Source organism: Macaca mulatta, chromosome 16 (assembly GCF_049350105.2).
Source record: "Macaca mulatta isolate MMU2019108-1 chromosome 16, T2T-MMU8v2.0, whole genome shotgun sequence".
Classification (NCBI taxonomy): Eukaryota; Metazoa; Chordata; class Mammalia; order Primates; family Cercopithecidae; genus Macaca; species Macaca mulatta.
In genome coordinates this window covers 21,336,387-21,353,214 of record NC_133421.1, presented here as the reverse complement: position 1 = coordinate 21,353,214, position 16,828 = coordinate 21,336,387, and the positions used below count along the sequence as shown (strand labels likewise).

The 16,828-nt window shown below is 45.5% G+C and overlaps 1 protein-coding gene and 1 pseudogene across 8 annotated transcripts in view; both read right to left on the bottom strand.

The window, feature by feature from the left end:
- Positions 1 to 16,828, bottom strand: part of SPECC1 (sperm antigen with calponin homology and coiled-coil domains 1) — a 310,488-nt gene that overhangs the window by 201,643 nt on the left and 92,017 nt on the right. For all 8 annotated transcript variants that reach the window (XR_013406174.1, XR_013406175.1, XM_028836114.2 and 5 more), the window contains exon 3: positions 2,725 to 2,860. Coding sequence is in view for 6 of the 8 variants with exons in the window: in XM_028836114.2 (XP_028691947.2) it covers positions 2,725 to 2,860 (136 nt within the window). In the remaining 2 variants the exon portion in view is untranslated. The remainder of the gene's footprint in view (positions 1 to 2,724; positions 2,861 to 16,828) is intronic.
- LOC704316 (BTB/POZ domain-containing protein KCTD9 pseudogene) lies at positions 182 to 1,525 on the bottom strand (annotated as a pseudogene).

Here is a 16,828-nt window from a genome sequence, read left to right as displayed (position 1 = left end):
GGCAGGAGAATGGCGTGAACCTGGGAGGCGGAGCTTGCAGTGAGCCGAGATCCGGCCACTGCACTCCAGCCTGGGAGACAGAGCGAGACTCCGTCTCAAAAAAAAAAAAAAAAATCAGAATATGGAAAAAAAATCTATTTTTTCCTCTATGCACCACTGAGAACAAGCATAATCCTCTAAATGTTTTTTTTTTAAATTTCCTTACAGTGTTATTTCTTCTAGACAACTGAGAGGATGGAGAAAGAGAAGTGATAAGGAAAATATTTTCATCTTGTACATCTTCCTCCAGCCCCTAAAATTCTCATCTGACACTTTGTGACATGTGTAGTGGTGTCAGCATCTCTTCAAATCTAGCTCCTTTCATGTTGGACCCTCTCCTTGGCTTCTTGAAGATCACACCCAGATAGATCACAATTCTCTAAATCAGTTCCTGCCAGAGTTGCTCCTCTGAGGTTACAGTTCTTCAACGTTGCATTTTTTAAGGTAGCCACTCTCAGGTTAATTCCTGTCACGTGACTTCCTTCCATATCCACACTTTTGAGGTTAGCACCTTCTAAATTGGCTTTAAGACCAGAAGGATCCTCAAAATTACACAGTTTCAGGGATGCTCCTTCTGCATTAGAACAGAGTATCTTGACTCCCTGGAGATTTGCACAGTCAAGCACTGATCCAGTGAGATCGGCTTGTTCAAGACTTACACAGCAAAGATTTGCACGTGCAACACTGCAGCAGCTTAAATTGGCCGTTTTGAAGTTAATGTATCGAGGGTCCAAACGAGAAAGATCAGCACCACTGAAGTTCAAACCCTGGCATCGCAGTTCTGACTTGGTTGGAGTTACTAGCAAAAATCAGACAAACTCCTTTCGGGATATTGGTAAATAATCCTCCAGTGGTTGAGAATTCTTTATTGCCACTTCTAGGTGTTCAATCAATGAGTAAATACCAAAAAATATTGCTTCTTCTAACACATCCAATAAATGAATGCCATCATTTACAATAAGCTATCCGTGACGCAAGTAGTTCAAAATGGGTTCAAAGTACTCAGGACTTCGGTCAGTTAAGAAAGCTCCTCTATGATCTTGCTTATTTCCCAGACACCTTTGTCCTTAAACACATGGGCCAGCATACTGTCAGGGTCTTTATTCGCTAAAGTGCTCTGTGTGGTTGTAAAGTACCGCCCTCCAACATTTAATGTTAGCCAGTCTGTGTGGAATCCTGACAATCCCTCAGGTGGCTTAGAATCTGTCTGAGGATCAATAAACGGCTCTCCTCCACACACAAAACATCATCATCCCTGATCAAAGCAATATCATCAATCAGCCCACCTTTCCCATTATACACACTGGTGGCTTCTATGCTGAGTTTACTGCTGACCACAGAAAGCAAATCCGATAAAGTTCCATACACAGCAACCACCTTTCTGTTCTCAGGGCTGCCGTTCAGGAACACTGTGACCCACCTCATCGTGCTGCCCCCGCGGGGTCCTGAGTGAACTGCCACCCTCCCACCTGGTCCTCCTCCCACCTTTTTTTCCTCCCACCCTTCTCCTCGCTCCATCCACTGGGATTCACCTCCCTTCGCCACCTTCCTGCGCCTGGGGACACACCACACACACTCACTGTGTCCCACATCCGGACTCGGCTGGTCCTCCTTCCCACCCTGCCCCTAGGCTCCTCCCAGTCTGTCTTTTTTTGAGTGGGGCTTTATTAACTTTTGGAATCAGTGTTAGGCTGGCTTGATAAAAATAAATGGTACTTTTGTTTACCGTATTTTAAAAACCAAGTGTGTGTGTACGTTTAGTACAATATCAGTGTTTACAATGGTAAAGCCATTATATAGAAAAACCAGGCGATTCCCCTTATATCCAATAAAAGAAAGCCACATATAGGCTTCACAGATTCCACTTTTTGAAAACCGAATAAATTAAAATATACCTTTTGAGATCTAGACTGAATGTGACTTTTACGAAAAAAGCACAAAAATTATAAGTGTACTACCCTTCAACACATTAAAAATTAATAATGATGTATTTCAGTTATTTTTCCCATCTTAGACAGTTTAGCAATACACTGAGGGCTGCACTGTAAGAGTTAGACTATGAAAGCTTAGAGTTATTATCTATATGCGCAAAGAGAAAATTAAACAAATTCTTCGATATTGCATGTTTCACATGCTCTGAACTCAAATAGAATGATTGAAAAACCTTTTCGGATTCTCAGAAAATGAGTAACACTGAGAAGGTTCACAGCTTCCAGCTGCCACTGCCGTCCAGGTCACTCTGAGCAACCTTCCACAGCTGCTGGGCGAGGCTCTTGCCAGCTTTCCATAGGGTTCAGTACAAATATTAGACATCCACCTCTGCAAGGGATCCGCAGGATTCATTTATTTCTCTAATGCATTCTGCATCCAGACAGCCCCACAACATACACCGCCCTGCCTGCATGTCAGAAGGATTTCACACATGCATGGTGACAAATGGACCTCTGGAGGGACCAAAGAAACCACAGCACACCCAGTTACCTTTTGTTTCTCATCGGTCTCCCCACTCTAGATGTACACTCCCTGTGGGCAGTGACGTCATCTGCCTAAAACAGGTCTGGCACAGGGTAAGTGGTCAAGAAATATCTGACGAGGGAAGGACTGGATGGGTCATGGGTCACTGAAGTGCTTCCATGTGGCCAGGACTGAAGGCCTGCCGGGTCCCGCCTGCCCGGTCCCTCCTACCTGTGCCGCTCCTCAGGCGGCTCTCGGCGAGCTCCGAGATGGCTCCGGCAGTGGCGGTCTTCTTTAGGCGAGCCACCCCCGATGCAGTGGTACTTCCTGGCTTGTTGAGCGTGTCCTCACTGCTGGCCCTCTTGAGCTGAGAGAGGTGGAGGGAAAGAGAGAGGATGAAGAGGTGGTTTTCAGGAAGGAGCGCTATAAACAAGCAGAGCATGGGAGCTGGGCTATGTGCCCAGCAGTCAAGATACAATAACAGCACTTTGAGTAGCATGATAGAGTGACATGAAAAAATGCAAAGCTACACAAACCTGTTTCTGTCATTACAGGTCCGAGTATGATCTCCCATGACTGTTTCAAAGGGCAGCATAAGACTGTGCGTGAAGAATACCATCAGGTCACACTTCAAGTAATGAGCCTTAAAAAATGTGGCTGGGCACCGTGGCTCACGACTATAGTCCCAGAACTTTGGGAAGCTGAGGTGGGAGGACTGCTGGAGCTCAGGAGCTCAAGACCAGCCTGGGCAACACAATGAGACTGTGTCTCACTAATTTTTTTTTAAATTAGCTGGGCATGATGACGCCCAGGAGGCTGAGGTGAGAGGATTGCTTGAGCCCAGAAGTTCAAGGTTGCAGTAAGCTATGATTGTGCCACTGCACTCTAGCCTGGGTGACAAAGTGAAACCTTGTCTCTAAACAAAAATATTAAATACAAAATAAATCCGCTTTCCTGGTAGGGGAAAAAAAGAATGGGAACCAATGAAAAAAGAACTGGGAGATGAGCAAAAGGCAGGGTAGGGCAATGCACAAGAAATTCAAGGACAACAAAAAAGGGCTCATGACATAGGCCAGGAGGATGTGGAGGGAGAGAAACAATCTGAGTATCTGCTGTGGCCTCACCACCACGCGTTCTGTAGATTATCTCACACAGAAAATGTGTTCAAAGGTGAGAAAGGAACTTTCTTGGAGGCTGGAAGACAAAAGAAAGCAGAGCCCCCTGTTCTGGCTTTGCTTTCTTCCCTGTCATGAGACAAACATTTGCTAAAAGGTGCTGAAGTCTAAGAAAGGAGACTCCTAAGTGATCCACACGTCAGGCCCAGATAGATTACATTTGAGGTTAATGAGAAAAACCACAACTAAATTCTCTCAACCACTGTTTAATCTTCATGAAAGAAGGCTCTGGAGAGGAACGGTGCAAAAAGACTGGAGAAGGCAGCTGCCCAGAGCCGTCTAATGTATCTGACATCCGGAGCACACAGTATGGAAAAGCCCTTAAATCAATGTGGACATGCAGTGGGCGAGCCCCGCCCATCACACAGGCTGAGGGGAAAAGCCCTGCTCCATCCTACTCCACTGGCTTTGGGGTCATTTACTGAGAGTTAGAAGTTTAAATATTTCCACAATTTTTTAAAGTTTCCATCTTTGCATCATTTAAATTTCAGGGTATAACTACCCTCAGCCCACCATAGCTTGATGGTGAAAAAACACCAACACCAAGTGTTGGTGAGGCTGTGAAGCAACTGGAACGCGCGTGCCCTATGGGTGGAAGTGTAAACTGGCATAATTGCTTTGGAAAGTGGCAGTATCTACTAACACCAAGGCTGGAAGATAGAAGAAAGCAACGCCCTCTGTGCTCGCTTCCCTTTCTTCCCTGTCATGAAAGGGGTAGGACAAACATTTGCTGAAAGGCACCAAGTCGAAGAAGGGAGACCCCTAAGTAAGCACAGCACACAGTCCTCTGTGATTCAGCAATCCCATTCCTAGATCCACACCCAAGAGAAGTGAGTACATAGGTACCTCAAAAGAATGTTCATAGCACCTTTTTTATAGCAGCCCAAAACTAGGACACCCCAAATGTCCTTCAACAGAAAGGATAAATGCAATGGGAACTACACAGCAAATAGGAAAAAAATGAATTGCTGATACACTAATAAATGGGTGGCTGTCCCAGGTATTATGCTAAGTGAAAGAAGCAGACACAAAGGAGTATATACTGCCTGATTCCACTTGTATTAAGTTTAAAAGCTGCACAATCAAATGATGGTAATACAAGTCAGAATAGTGGTTACCTCTCGGGGAGTTACAACTGAAAAGAAACCTTCTGGGGTGCTGGAATGTTCGACATCTTGACAGGGTGGTGGTCACACAAGTATAAACAAATGTAAACATGCAATGAGCTTTATAGCTAAGATTAAGATTAGTGTACTTTATGGACTTTATTGTAAATATGCTGTGCTTCATTAAAACAGAAAAAGAAAATTGGGGTGAAGGAAGTCTGCAATTTGGGCAAAGTCCTAGTTCCACTCCTGCAAATACTAGCCTTCTTTTTTTTTTTTTTTCTTGGTTTTTTTTTTTTTTTTGTAATTTTTAAAACTTTACTGTTCTAAAATAAGCATAATATAAAATTCACCATTTTAAGTGCACAAGTCAGTGGCATTAAATACATTCACCATGTTGTACAACAATCACCACCATTCATCTCCAGAAATGTTTACCGTCACAAATAAAGTCTACTCATTAAACAGTAACTCTCCGTTGCCTTTTAACAAGAGGGATGATGGTAGAAGTCTTTTTATTTTTTAGAGACAAGCTCTTGCTCTGTTACACAGGTAGGAGTGTAGTAGTTCAATCATGGCTCGCTGCAGCCTTGAACTCCCGAGTTTTCCCACCTCAGCCTCCCAAGCAAGTAGCTAGGACTACAGGTACACACCACTATGCGTGGCTAATTTTTTTAAAGTATTTTTGTTAAGGTGGGATCACATGGCTGAGCGCAGTGGCTCACGCATATAATCCTAGCCCTTTGGGAGGCCAAGGCAGACAGATCACCTGAGGTCAGGAGTTCATGACTGGTCAACACGGTGAAATCCCATCGCTACTAAAAATACAAAAATTAGCCAGGTGTGGTGACGCATGCCTATAATCCCAGCTACTCGGGAGGCTGAGGCAGGAGAATCGCTTGAACCTGGGAAGTGGAGGTTATGGTGAGCCAAGATGGCGCCACTGCACTCTAGCCTGGGAGACAGAGCAAGACTCCATCTCAAAAAAAAAGACAAGATCTCACTATGTTGCCCAGACTGGTCTGGAACTCCTGACCTCAAGCAATCCTCCACCTCAGCCTCCCAAATGCTGGTATTACAGGTGTGAGCCACCACTCCCAGCCTGATGGTAGATGTCTTAATATTAGCCACGTGATCTTGGTCAAGATTTTAAAACAAATAATTAACTTTAAAAACAAATAATTCACACTAAAAGGATAATTTGTGTGCAACTCCAGTTACTAGATGTCAGCATGATCACATTTTTTTTTTTTTTTTTTTTTTTTTAAGACAGAGTCTTACTCTGTCAGACAGGCTAGAGTGCCGTGGTGCAATGTTGGCTCACTGCAACCTCTGCCTTCTGGGTTCCAGTGATTCTCATTCTCCCAAGTAGCTGGGACTGCAGGTGTGTGCCTCCACACCTGGCTGAGTTTTGAATTTTTAGTAGAGACGGGGTTTCATCATGGTGCCCAGGCTGCTCTCAAACTCCTGATCTCAGGTGATCCACCTGCCTCAGCCTCCCAAAGTGCTAGGATTACAGACGTGGACCACCATGCCCGGCCCATGATCACATTTTCTGAACAACAGCACAGTTCCCTAATTTAGCAACTGGACTGTATTAGTCTGTTCTCATGCTGCTAATGAAGACATACCCAAGACTGGGTAATTTACAAAGGAAAGAGGTTTAGTTGACTCACAGTTCCACATGGCTAGGGAGGCCTCACAATCATGGTGGAAAGCAAAGGAGGAACAAAGTCGCATCTCACTTTGCTCCTGGTAGGCGAGAGAGAGCATGTGCAGGGGAACTCCCCTTTATAAAACCAACAGACCTCCTGAGACTTATTCACTATCATGAGAACAGCATGATTCAATTACCTCCCACCAGATCCCTCCCACGACACGTGGGAATTATGGGAGCTACAATTCAAGATGAAATTTGGGTGGGGACACAGCCAAACCATATCATGGGCCAAACATGACACTTGAGTTGATCCAGAAGTTACATTACTGCCCTTCTTAGAGGAACTCTGTAAAGGTCCTTCCACTTCCCATCTCAGAGTAAAAAGCATTCCTCCACTCAAGCTCTCCAGCCTCTCAAACCATCCATCAGGTCACCTGTATAATACATGTTTAATATTAAATGACCATAGTGTATAATGTCGGCAGCTTTTTCTCAATAGAGAAAAACGATGACTCACTCTTCCAAGAAGCACACGCAGGTGCCTCCCCGGTCCCCAAAGGAAAACCAATTCTGGTTTGAGACTTTGAAAACTCCCTAGATGACATCTCAAATGAAAAAGGGAAATCACAGTGGTTAAGGGAATTCTTAACGCAATAATGCAAGCCATACACGCTGGATTCTGCTTTTCCCCTGTCTGATTATCTGACATTACTAAAATCTGCAAGTCTGACTCAAAGTGCAGAATTTTCAAACTCTACAGCAAAGGCCAAGAGAGGAAGGGCTCTGTGAAACCCAGAATAAACCGGGAAATCCAACAAATGAGAGCACTCCTACTGGGAACAGAAGCGAAATCCCCTCGGAGATCCCACCACAGCCTCCGTCCCCAGCCACCACCCCAGAGCAGCAGAGGTAGAGCTTGCCCTGCCCCCTTCCATAAGGGGTTGGTTCCTGGGACAGGAGGTCTGGGTGAGACGACAGTTGGAGGAAACACAGGACAGCAGTGGGCAAGCAGTGGGAGTTTTGCCTTTGGTGCACTGCAAGAGGACCTGGCACGGCAACAGAGGTGGCGCCAGTCATGATAAGAACAGGGGTGAAGCAGTAACAGTGACTGGGGGAAAGTACAGGGAGCTGCAGCACCACGCTCAGGGCTGGAGGATCTCTGGTGGGGAGTTAGCAGTAAGTGCTGCATCGCAGGGTTTGTTTTTGTTTTCAAGGGTTGGGAGGGAGTGGGAGATGCGAAAGAGGACTTGGGACCTGGGATCTCTATATAGGAGGCTCCCAGCAATCACACAGGAAGGAGGCAGCCCAGGGAGTGGTGAAGGGAGCGGTGCTACTTCTTCCCACCTATATGACCCGGGGACCGATGCTGCAGTTCTTCAATTCTAAAATGGAGAAAACATTTCAAGGCCAAGGCAAGAGAATTACTTGAGGCCAGGAGTTCAAGACCAGCCTGAGCAACATAGTGAGACTCCATTTCTACAAATAATCTTTTTTAAAAATTCGTGGGGCATGGGGCTGCTCCTGGGTAGTCCTAGCTACTCAGGAGGCTGAGGTGGGAGGACTGCTTGAGTTCGAGGCTGCAGTGAGCTGTGATTGCACCATTGCACTCTAGTCTGGGCAACAGAGCAAGCGCCTGTCTCCAAAAAAAAGAAAGAAAGAGAGAAAGCAATTGGTATATCTCTAGAGTTGTGCCCTTAGTTAAGAATTTAAAAGGCCAGGTGCAGTGGCTCACGCCTGTAATCCCAGCACTTTGGGAGGCCAAGGCGGGCAGATCACGAGGTCAGGAGATCGAGACCATCCTGGCTAACACAGTGAGACCCCATCTCTACTAAAAATACAAAAAAAAAAATTTGCCGGGCGAGGTGGCGGGCACCTGTAGTCCCAGCTACGCCGGAGGCTCAGGCAGGAGAATGGCATGAACCCGGGAGGCAGAGCTTGCAGTGAGCTGAGATCGCGCCACTGCACTCCAGCCTGGGCGGCAGAGCAAGACTCCATCTCAAAAAAAAAAAAAAAAAGGAAAAAGAATTTAAAGCATTTGATTAAGAACATAAATATTGGTGGCTCTCATCATCATCTTCATCATCATCATTGCAGCTGTTTTCCTAGTGCCCCCCATGGTGGTTCTCCAGGCTGGTAGCAACAGCAGCATCTTCAGATTTACAAACAAAACTTTGGAAGGAGGGCATGAAGTATTACGCTGTGTTAGGAATCGAGCAACTTGTGAGCCACGGGGCCCTGGGAAAGTTATCATCTAGGGGCTCAGTTTCCTCACCTCCGAAAGAGAATAATTTTTTTTCTTTTTCTTTTTTTTTTTTTTTTTTTGAGACAGTCTCACTCTTTCACCCAAGCTGGAGTGCAGTGGTGCGATTTTGGCTCACTGCAACCTCCGCCTCCCAGATTTGAGCGATTCTCCTGCCTCAGCCTCCTAAGTAGCTGGGATTACAGGCATGCACCACCACACCCAGCTAATTTTTGTACTTTTAGCAGAGGCGGAGTTTCTCTATGTTGGCAAGGCTGGTCTCAAACTCCTGACCTCAGGTGATCCACCCGCCTTGGCCTCCCAAAGTGGTGAGATTACAGGCATGAGCCACCATGCCTGGCCAGAAAACAGAAGAATTTTAATCACCTAAGATCCTTCTCCCTGTTTATGTCCTCATTGCTATGAGACTGCATGTGCTTATTAGGCTTAAAGAATTTATTGATCAATGTCACTGCATATTGTGCACATGTACTCAGAGCACAAACAGCAGAGAATACAAAAATACCCCACGCTGTCTGGGCTGATTAGTTGAAGAAGGAATGTGCTGATGCTTTCACGATCCTGCACTGACTGTACTCATCACGCCTTCTGTTTAGTACACGTAGTGGCTGCTTTTTTACCCTCCTTACATCAGAAGAACTGCACCATTAAGTGCCCGTGGTAAATGCCAAATATCGTACTAACCAACTGATCGTACCTCCACTTCAAACACGCTGATTTTTGACCACTGATCGTAAAACAGACTTTATATCCATTCCACAAACATGGAAATGCCACTACTCATAGCCTAGGGCCTGGCTGAAGCAACATTTGACACGGAAAAGAATGTGAACAATGGGTCCTGAGCAGAGGGTGGGGCTCCCTTCCTCGCCCCTCTTCTGCTCTCCCCTTCTCCTCCAGCCAGCTCACCCACAGCAAAAGAGCCCTTAGAACATGAGGCCACCTAGTATGTTAGCTGTAAAGGCTGAAGGGCATTCCAGCCATCCAATAGCCTTTCAATGAATCCTGCAGTGAGATAAAGTCAAATTTCAGTGCCAGGAGGAAGTGAGCGGGGGATGCGGAGGTCCTGGGGAGACAGGGGGGCACTCCTCCTGGGATACCATGCTCCTAGGGAGACTGCAGCAGCCCTCCACATGTATGTGGGAGAGGGAGGGGAAGATCGGCAGGAGAAACAGCTCCAAAAACCTCCCTCCCTTCTTGTCACTGGGCCAGGGCTGCTTCTGTTGGGCCTGTGGCTTCTCCATTCCTGTCCCTCCCTTCCTGGACACTATAATTCAGCTCAGATTTACCAAAAACCCACTAGAGGCTGGACGCACATCTTAGCCCATGTCCACTAAGTAGATCTGTACGCTTTGTATATAGCATGAATGTCAAAGTGAATCAGGAGGCCCTGCCACTCAGAGTTAACCACCTACAAAGTTAACACCTGCAGAGTTAACCACATACAACCGTGCAGAACACACTGAGGACAGCACTAAGCTGCAGAGAAACAAATGTGGAGAAAGCCCAGGAGGGGCTGGAGGAGTCCCAAGACCTCACAGAAGAGGCCATGATGCGGTTTTTCTCAGGCAGGGAGGGCAGCGAGGCATTCTGGAGGGGCGGGTGTTCTCCACAGCACCGCCAGGCTGAAGACCAACAGGAGCCAGGAGGCCTCCACCCCACGTCACAGGGGTTGGGACAAAAGCCATGTCATGTGGCAGCACAGTTTAGTGGCCAAGGGCTCAAAATGCAGACCACCTGGGTCTGAATCCTGGCTCTGCCAGTGCTTAGCTGTATGACCTTGGGCAAATCACGTCACCTCTCTGTGCTTTGGTTTCTTCACCTAAAAAGTAAGTAGAGTCATGGTACCCACTTCGCAGTGTTGCTCTGAGGATTAAACAAGTTAGCCATGTCGTGTGCTTAGGGTAACAGTGTCTGACACAGTATGCATTCAACAGATACCAGCTATAACAATAACAAATGAAAATCATCATTATTGTTTTTACTCTTGTTATCCTGTAAAAACTAAATTCAAATTAAGGCAAAGAGGAGGAGGAAGGAGGGGAGTGTTTTAGGAAAAGATGAATGCAATGCAACGGGGATTCCAGAGAGTACAATAGAAGATCAAGCAAGTCATTAACCTCACTGAACCTCAGGCTCTTCTCCTGGTAAATCCATCCAAGAACAAAATTCAGTAAAAATGTATAGTGTGCCTGCCTGTGATGCACCAGGCACAGCTAGGGATAACACACATTTTACTCAGCTATTGCGTTCCATTTTGTGAGCCAGCCACACCCAGCTGACTCTGTCTTCTCTTGGGCTGTGGGATTTTACACTGCACTGTGGGTAGATGTGGCCCTGTCCTTCCCAGGCAACAGGATAAGTATGATGTGCTGCAGGCCAGTGCTGTGCCACCTCCCTCCCGTAGGGCATGGAGTTTGAGTAGCAGCAAAGCTTTCAAAGGGAGCACTTCATTTCCCCTGCACCTTCCACAAGGAATTCCATTTGAAAAAGACTGGTAGCTTAGAAGGTTTCCTGGGGGTAGGACATAAAGACAAAAAACTGATCCCACGTGTCCTTCGAAACAAACAGCTGAAAGTAGCTACTCTTATTTTGTCACTGCTTTTTGGATGCAACATCAAAGGGAAAGCTACCAGTCTCAGATACTAATTCTTGCTCTTTCTCTATTCACCACTGCATTTTTGGCTCTGTGTCCTGGCCACAGCACAACTTGAGATTTCTGGCTTGTTCCAGAAGATCCTATGAAGGTGTGCACTTCGGTGCTGCTTTGGTGTTTAGTAAATATCTCCACTATCAGTTTCACTGACATTTAAGCTGCCAACCACCTGTATAAGAAAGCGTATAAAAGGAAAAAGTTTAAATACCTCACAGATTACAGTAACTAAGACATCCCTCTCAATTCCACAAAGATGCAGAAAAGAATCCATCACTCTAAAATCATCAGACATAACATAATCTGGTTGTTAGTGGTGGATAACATGTTATGGTTGGACACTGCTTCTCAAACTTGAGCAGACATCAGAGTCATGGGAAGGGTTTGTTAAAATGCACCTTTTTCCTCCTCACAGTGACATGGGAGCCTTAGGATCTGCTCAGCACATTCCTTTTCTGCTGAAGCAAGCTCAAGCCAACATTTCATCATTTGCAACCAAACAGCCCCGACTAATAGACCTGGGTCTCGCAAATGGCTGCCTGTGGCAACTGGAGCACTGCAGGTACTCTTTTTTCTGGGCTGCGCTCAGATACCATGAAGAGGATTTACAGGAGGGTCTGCACCCTCCCTGGGCTCCCATGCCCCCAGCCCCTGCCCTGCTTTCTTTCACTGCTCCTGCAGTTCAGGCCAATATTGAAAGTCAGGTATTTAGACACTTCTCAAAAGAAGACATTTATGCAGCCAACAAACATATGAAAAAAAGCTCATCGTCATTGGTCATTAGAGAAATGCAAATCAAAACCATAATGGGATACCATCTCACACCAGTTAGAATGGTGATTATTAAAAAGTCAGGAAACAACAGATGCTGGGGAGGCTGTAGAGAAATAGGAACGCTTTTACACTGTTGGTGGGAGTGTAAATTAGTTCAACCATCGTGGAAGACAGTATGATGATTCCTCAAGGATCTAGAACCAGAAATACCATTTGACCCAGCAATCTCATTACTGGGTATATACCCAAAGGAATATAAATCATTCCACTATAAAGACACATGCACACATATGTTTATTGCAGCACTATTTTCAATAGCAAAAACTTGGAACCAACCTAATTGTCCATCAATGATAGACTGCATAAAGAAAATGTGGCACATATACACCATGGAATACTATGCAGCCACAAAAAAAGAATGAGCTCACGTCCTTTGCAGGGACATGGATGAAGCTGGAAGCCATCATTCTCAGCAAACTAACACAGGGACAGAAAACCAAACACTGCATGTTCTCACTCATAAGTGGGAGTTGAACAATGAGAACACATGCACACCGGGAGAGGAACATCACACACCCAGGTCTGTTGGTGGGTGGGGGGACAAGGAGAGGGAGAACATTAAGACAAATACCTAATGCATGTGGGGCTTAAAACCTAGATGATGGGTTGATAGATTCTGCAAACCACCATGGCACATATATATCTATGTAACAAACCTGCATGTTCTGCACATGTATCCCAGAACTTAAAGTAAAATTTAAAAAAAATTCAAATTCAAATTTAAAAAAAGAAAGTCAGGTATTTAGTTCTACTTTGGGTGGATTTGTCTCAGGGTTCCTGTTTTGACCAGTGAAACCCTATCTATCCATTTACTATAAAGCAAATATAGTAAGATGCTAACCATAGGACCTAGGTGGTGGTCTATGGTGTCTGCTGTAGGATCCCCTGTACTACTGTAGAACCGTGTGCTTACAAATTGTCATAGTAAAATATTGGGAGGGAAAATTACTTGCTTTTTTGTCCACCACAATTTCCTCTTTTTCACTTCTGTTCTCTGACTTCCTGTTTAGTCTTTTTCTTCTTCCCACACCATAGGTGGAAAGATGAAGGTCAAATCAGATGAACAGAACCCGGGCTGGAAAGGCCAGGCGGGCTACATTTCTTTCTGCTGCTCCTTCCCTCAAGCCCTATCATTGTCCTGCACAGAGTCAGGCCTGGAGAGGACAGGAATCGGGAAGGAGAGCAGAAGGCGCCTAATATGCACATGGTACCAAGTGCAGAAAAAGTTTTTCAAAACATTAATTTTAAAAATTAATAATACAACAATAAAAAAATTTAAAACGATACAGTGTAACAACTGTGTACGTGGCAGTTACATTGCATGAGGTATCATAAATAATCTAGAAATGACTTAAAGTATACGGGAGGATGAGTGTAGGTTATATGCAAATACCCTTTATATCAGGGACTTGAGCATCCATGGATTTTGGTATCCACAGTGGGTCCTGGAACCAATCCCCCAAGGATACCAAGGAATGACTGTATTTGCTTTTCCCTGACATTTTCCCTGTGGAACAAGTTTCCAAAACATGAACCTATTGATGGGAGAAGTGGCCAGAATCTCATTCATTGTCCTTTAGAAACACTCCTACGCTTGACTGAATTGCTGCAATCTCATAGAACTTGAACGGATGAGGAACTGCTTCTTGTGGACGAGCAAAGAAAGGTGGTTTCTAGAGATGGAGTCTACTCCTGGTGAAGATGTTGACCATTGTTAAAATAACAAAGGATTTTAAAATACCACATAAATTTATTAAATTAGAAGTAAAGTTCGAGAGGATTGACTCCTTTTTTTTTTTTTTTTTTTGAGACAGTCTCGCTCTGTCACCCAGACTGGAATGCAGTGGTGCAGTCTCGGCCCACTGCAACCTCTGCCTCATGGGTTCAGGCGGTTCTCCTGCCTCAGCCTCCCGAGTGGCTGGGATTGCAGGCACATGCTACCATGCCTGGCTGATTTTTGTATTTTTGGTGGAGATGGGGTTTCATCATGTTGGCCAGGCTGGTCTTAAACTCCCGGCCTCAGGTGTTCCACCTGCCTTGGCCTCTTAAAGTGCTGGGATTACAGACCTGTTGACTCCAATTTTGAAACAAGCTCTACTGTGGGTGAAATATTATCCAACAGCATCACATGATACAGAGAAATCTTTTGTGAAAGGAAGAGTCAGTTGATGCAGCCAACTTCACTGTTGTCATATTTTAAGAAATTTCCACAGCCACCCCAACCTTCAACAACCACCACGCTGATCAATCAGTGGCCTTCAACATCAAGGCAAGACCCTCTACTAGGGAAAAGATTACAACTCACTGAAAGCTCAAATGATCCTTAGCATTTTTTAGCAATAAAGTATTTTTAAATTAAAAAAAAAAAAAACACATTCCTACACTTCCAGCCTTTACATATACATTTATATATATATATATATATATATATATATATATATATATATATATTTTTTTTTTTTTTTTTTTTTTTTTTTTTTTTTTTTGAGATAGAGTCTCACTCTGTCACCCAGGCTGGAGTGCAGTGATGTGATCTTGGTTCACTGCAACCTCTGCCTCCTGGATTCAAGCGATCCTCCTGTCTCAGATTCCCAAGTAGCTGGGACTACAGGTATATGCCACCATGCCCGGCTAAGGCTAATTTTTTTGTTTTTTTTTTTAGTAGAGATAGGATTTCACCATGTTGGTCAGGCTGGTCTTGAACTCCTGACCTCAGGTGATCCGCCCACCTCAGCCTCCCAAAGTGGCATGAGCCACCCTGCCCAGCCGAGGCCTTATTTTAAGCACTGCTTTTAAAAATATTTCCAGCCAGGCGTGGTGGCTCACGCCTGTAATCCCAGCACTTTGGAAGGCCAAGGCGGGCGGATCATGAGGTCAGGAAATCGAGACCATCCTAGCTAACACGGTGAAACCCCATCTCTACCGAAAATACAAAAAATTAGCTGAGCGTGGTGGTGGGTGCCTGTAGTCCCAGCTACTGGGGAGGCTGAGGCAGGAGAATGGCGTGAACCCGGGAGGCAGAACTTGCAGTGAGCCAAGATCGTGCCACTGCACTCCAGCCTGGGCGACAGAGTGAGACTCTGTCTCAAAAAAAAAAAATTCCATATTCCAGCAGCTGTAATGGTCTGTTATTGTGGAATGTATGTATTCATTTAAAAATCTAAGTTTATGGCCGGGCGCGGTGGCTCAAGCCTGTAATCCCAGCACTTTGGGAGGCCGAGACGGGCGGATCACGAGGTCAAGAGATCGAGACCATCCTGGCTAACACGGTGAAACCCCGTCTCTACTAAAAAATACAAAAAAAACTAGCCGGGCGAGGTGGCGAGTGCCTGTAGTCCCAGCTACTCGGGAGGCTGAGGCAGGATAATGGCGTGAACCCGGGAGGCGGAGCTTGCAGTGAGCCGAGATCTGGCCATTGCACTCCAGCCTGGGTGACACAGCAAGACTCCGTCTCAAAAAAAAAAAAAAAAAATCTAAGTTTATATATTGCTTATTGGATATAGAAAAAATAGTAATAAACATAAAAATCTAAGTTTAAAATGTGCTGTTGGGTTGAAGATAATAAAAACAAAACTAATGGAAATGATGGTTGAATCCAGGATAATAGAATAATAAACAAAATTACACATAGGATGCTTTACCCACATTTACTCCTTGTGGCAAAGAAGGTGTTACCTTCATCTGAAAGACAAGGAAGCACAAGCTCAGGGCAACTACACAGCTTGCCTGCAGCTTCACAGTGGGGAAGTGGCAGAGCCAGGATTCCAGCTCAGGCCAGCCCCACACCCCCAAGCTCCTCCTGTTCCATCAGACCGCCAGAAAACAGGTGTGTTCATCATTCAATAAATACTGAGTGCCTACCAGGTAGCAGATGCTCTTCTAAGCACTGGGGACAGAAATGAGGACAACAAAGAAAGCATACAGTCCCTTCCCCAAGGGGGCTTACTTTCCAGCCATGAGAAGACAGACCCTAAACATCAGATGGGTGCAATGGCACCAAGAGCTGAGAAGGAAAACAAGGCAGCAGGAGGAGGAGGATGGAGGTCAAGGGCACTTCCTACAGAGGCACCAGGTGCTTTCCAGGCAGAGGGAGAAGCAAACACAAACACACTAGCGCAGGAGTGCACCTGGCAATTCGAGGGACAGCTGTCACCAGACACCAGCAGACTGTGTGGCTGGAGCTCCAGGAGCCAGGGCACAGAGGAACGAGACCACATCTGAGAGGGAGGGGACGCTGGCCATTTCAAGGACTTTGCTTTTCACTCTGAGTGAATGGGGAGAGTCACTAGAGGGTTGAAGCAGAGAAGTGACATGACTCAGGTGTTCCAAGGACCGGGACCAGGGCACAGAAGGGTGGGGGCATGACCCAACTAGTCACAAGGGAGGCGGTGGGAATTGGCTGGAGTTGACACATATTTTTAAGGTAGAAGTGATGGCCTTTCACTGATGGACTGTGAGACATGAGAAAAGGAGGGTTTAAGGGTGATGCCACTGGCTGTGGCCTGGGCAACTGAAAAGACGGAGTTGCTGTTTACACAAACAGTAAGATTGAGGGGGAGCAGGTTAGCGGGTGGTGAGAGAGATGGAGAGGAAAGCACTGAGATTCAGTTTTGGACATGTTACATTGGAGGGAGTGTTTGGACATCC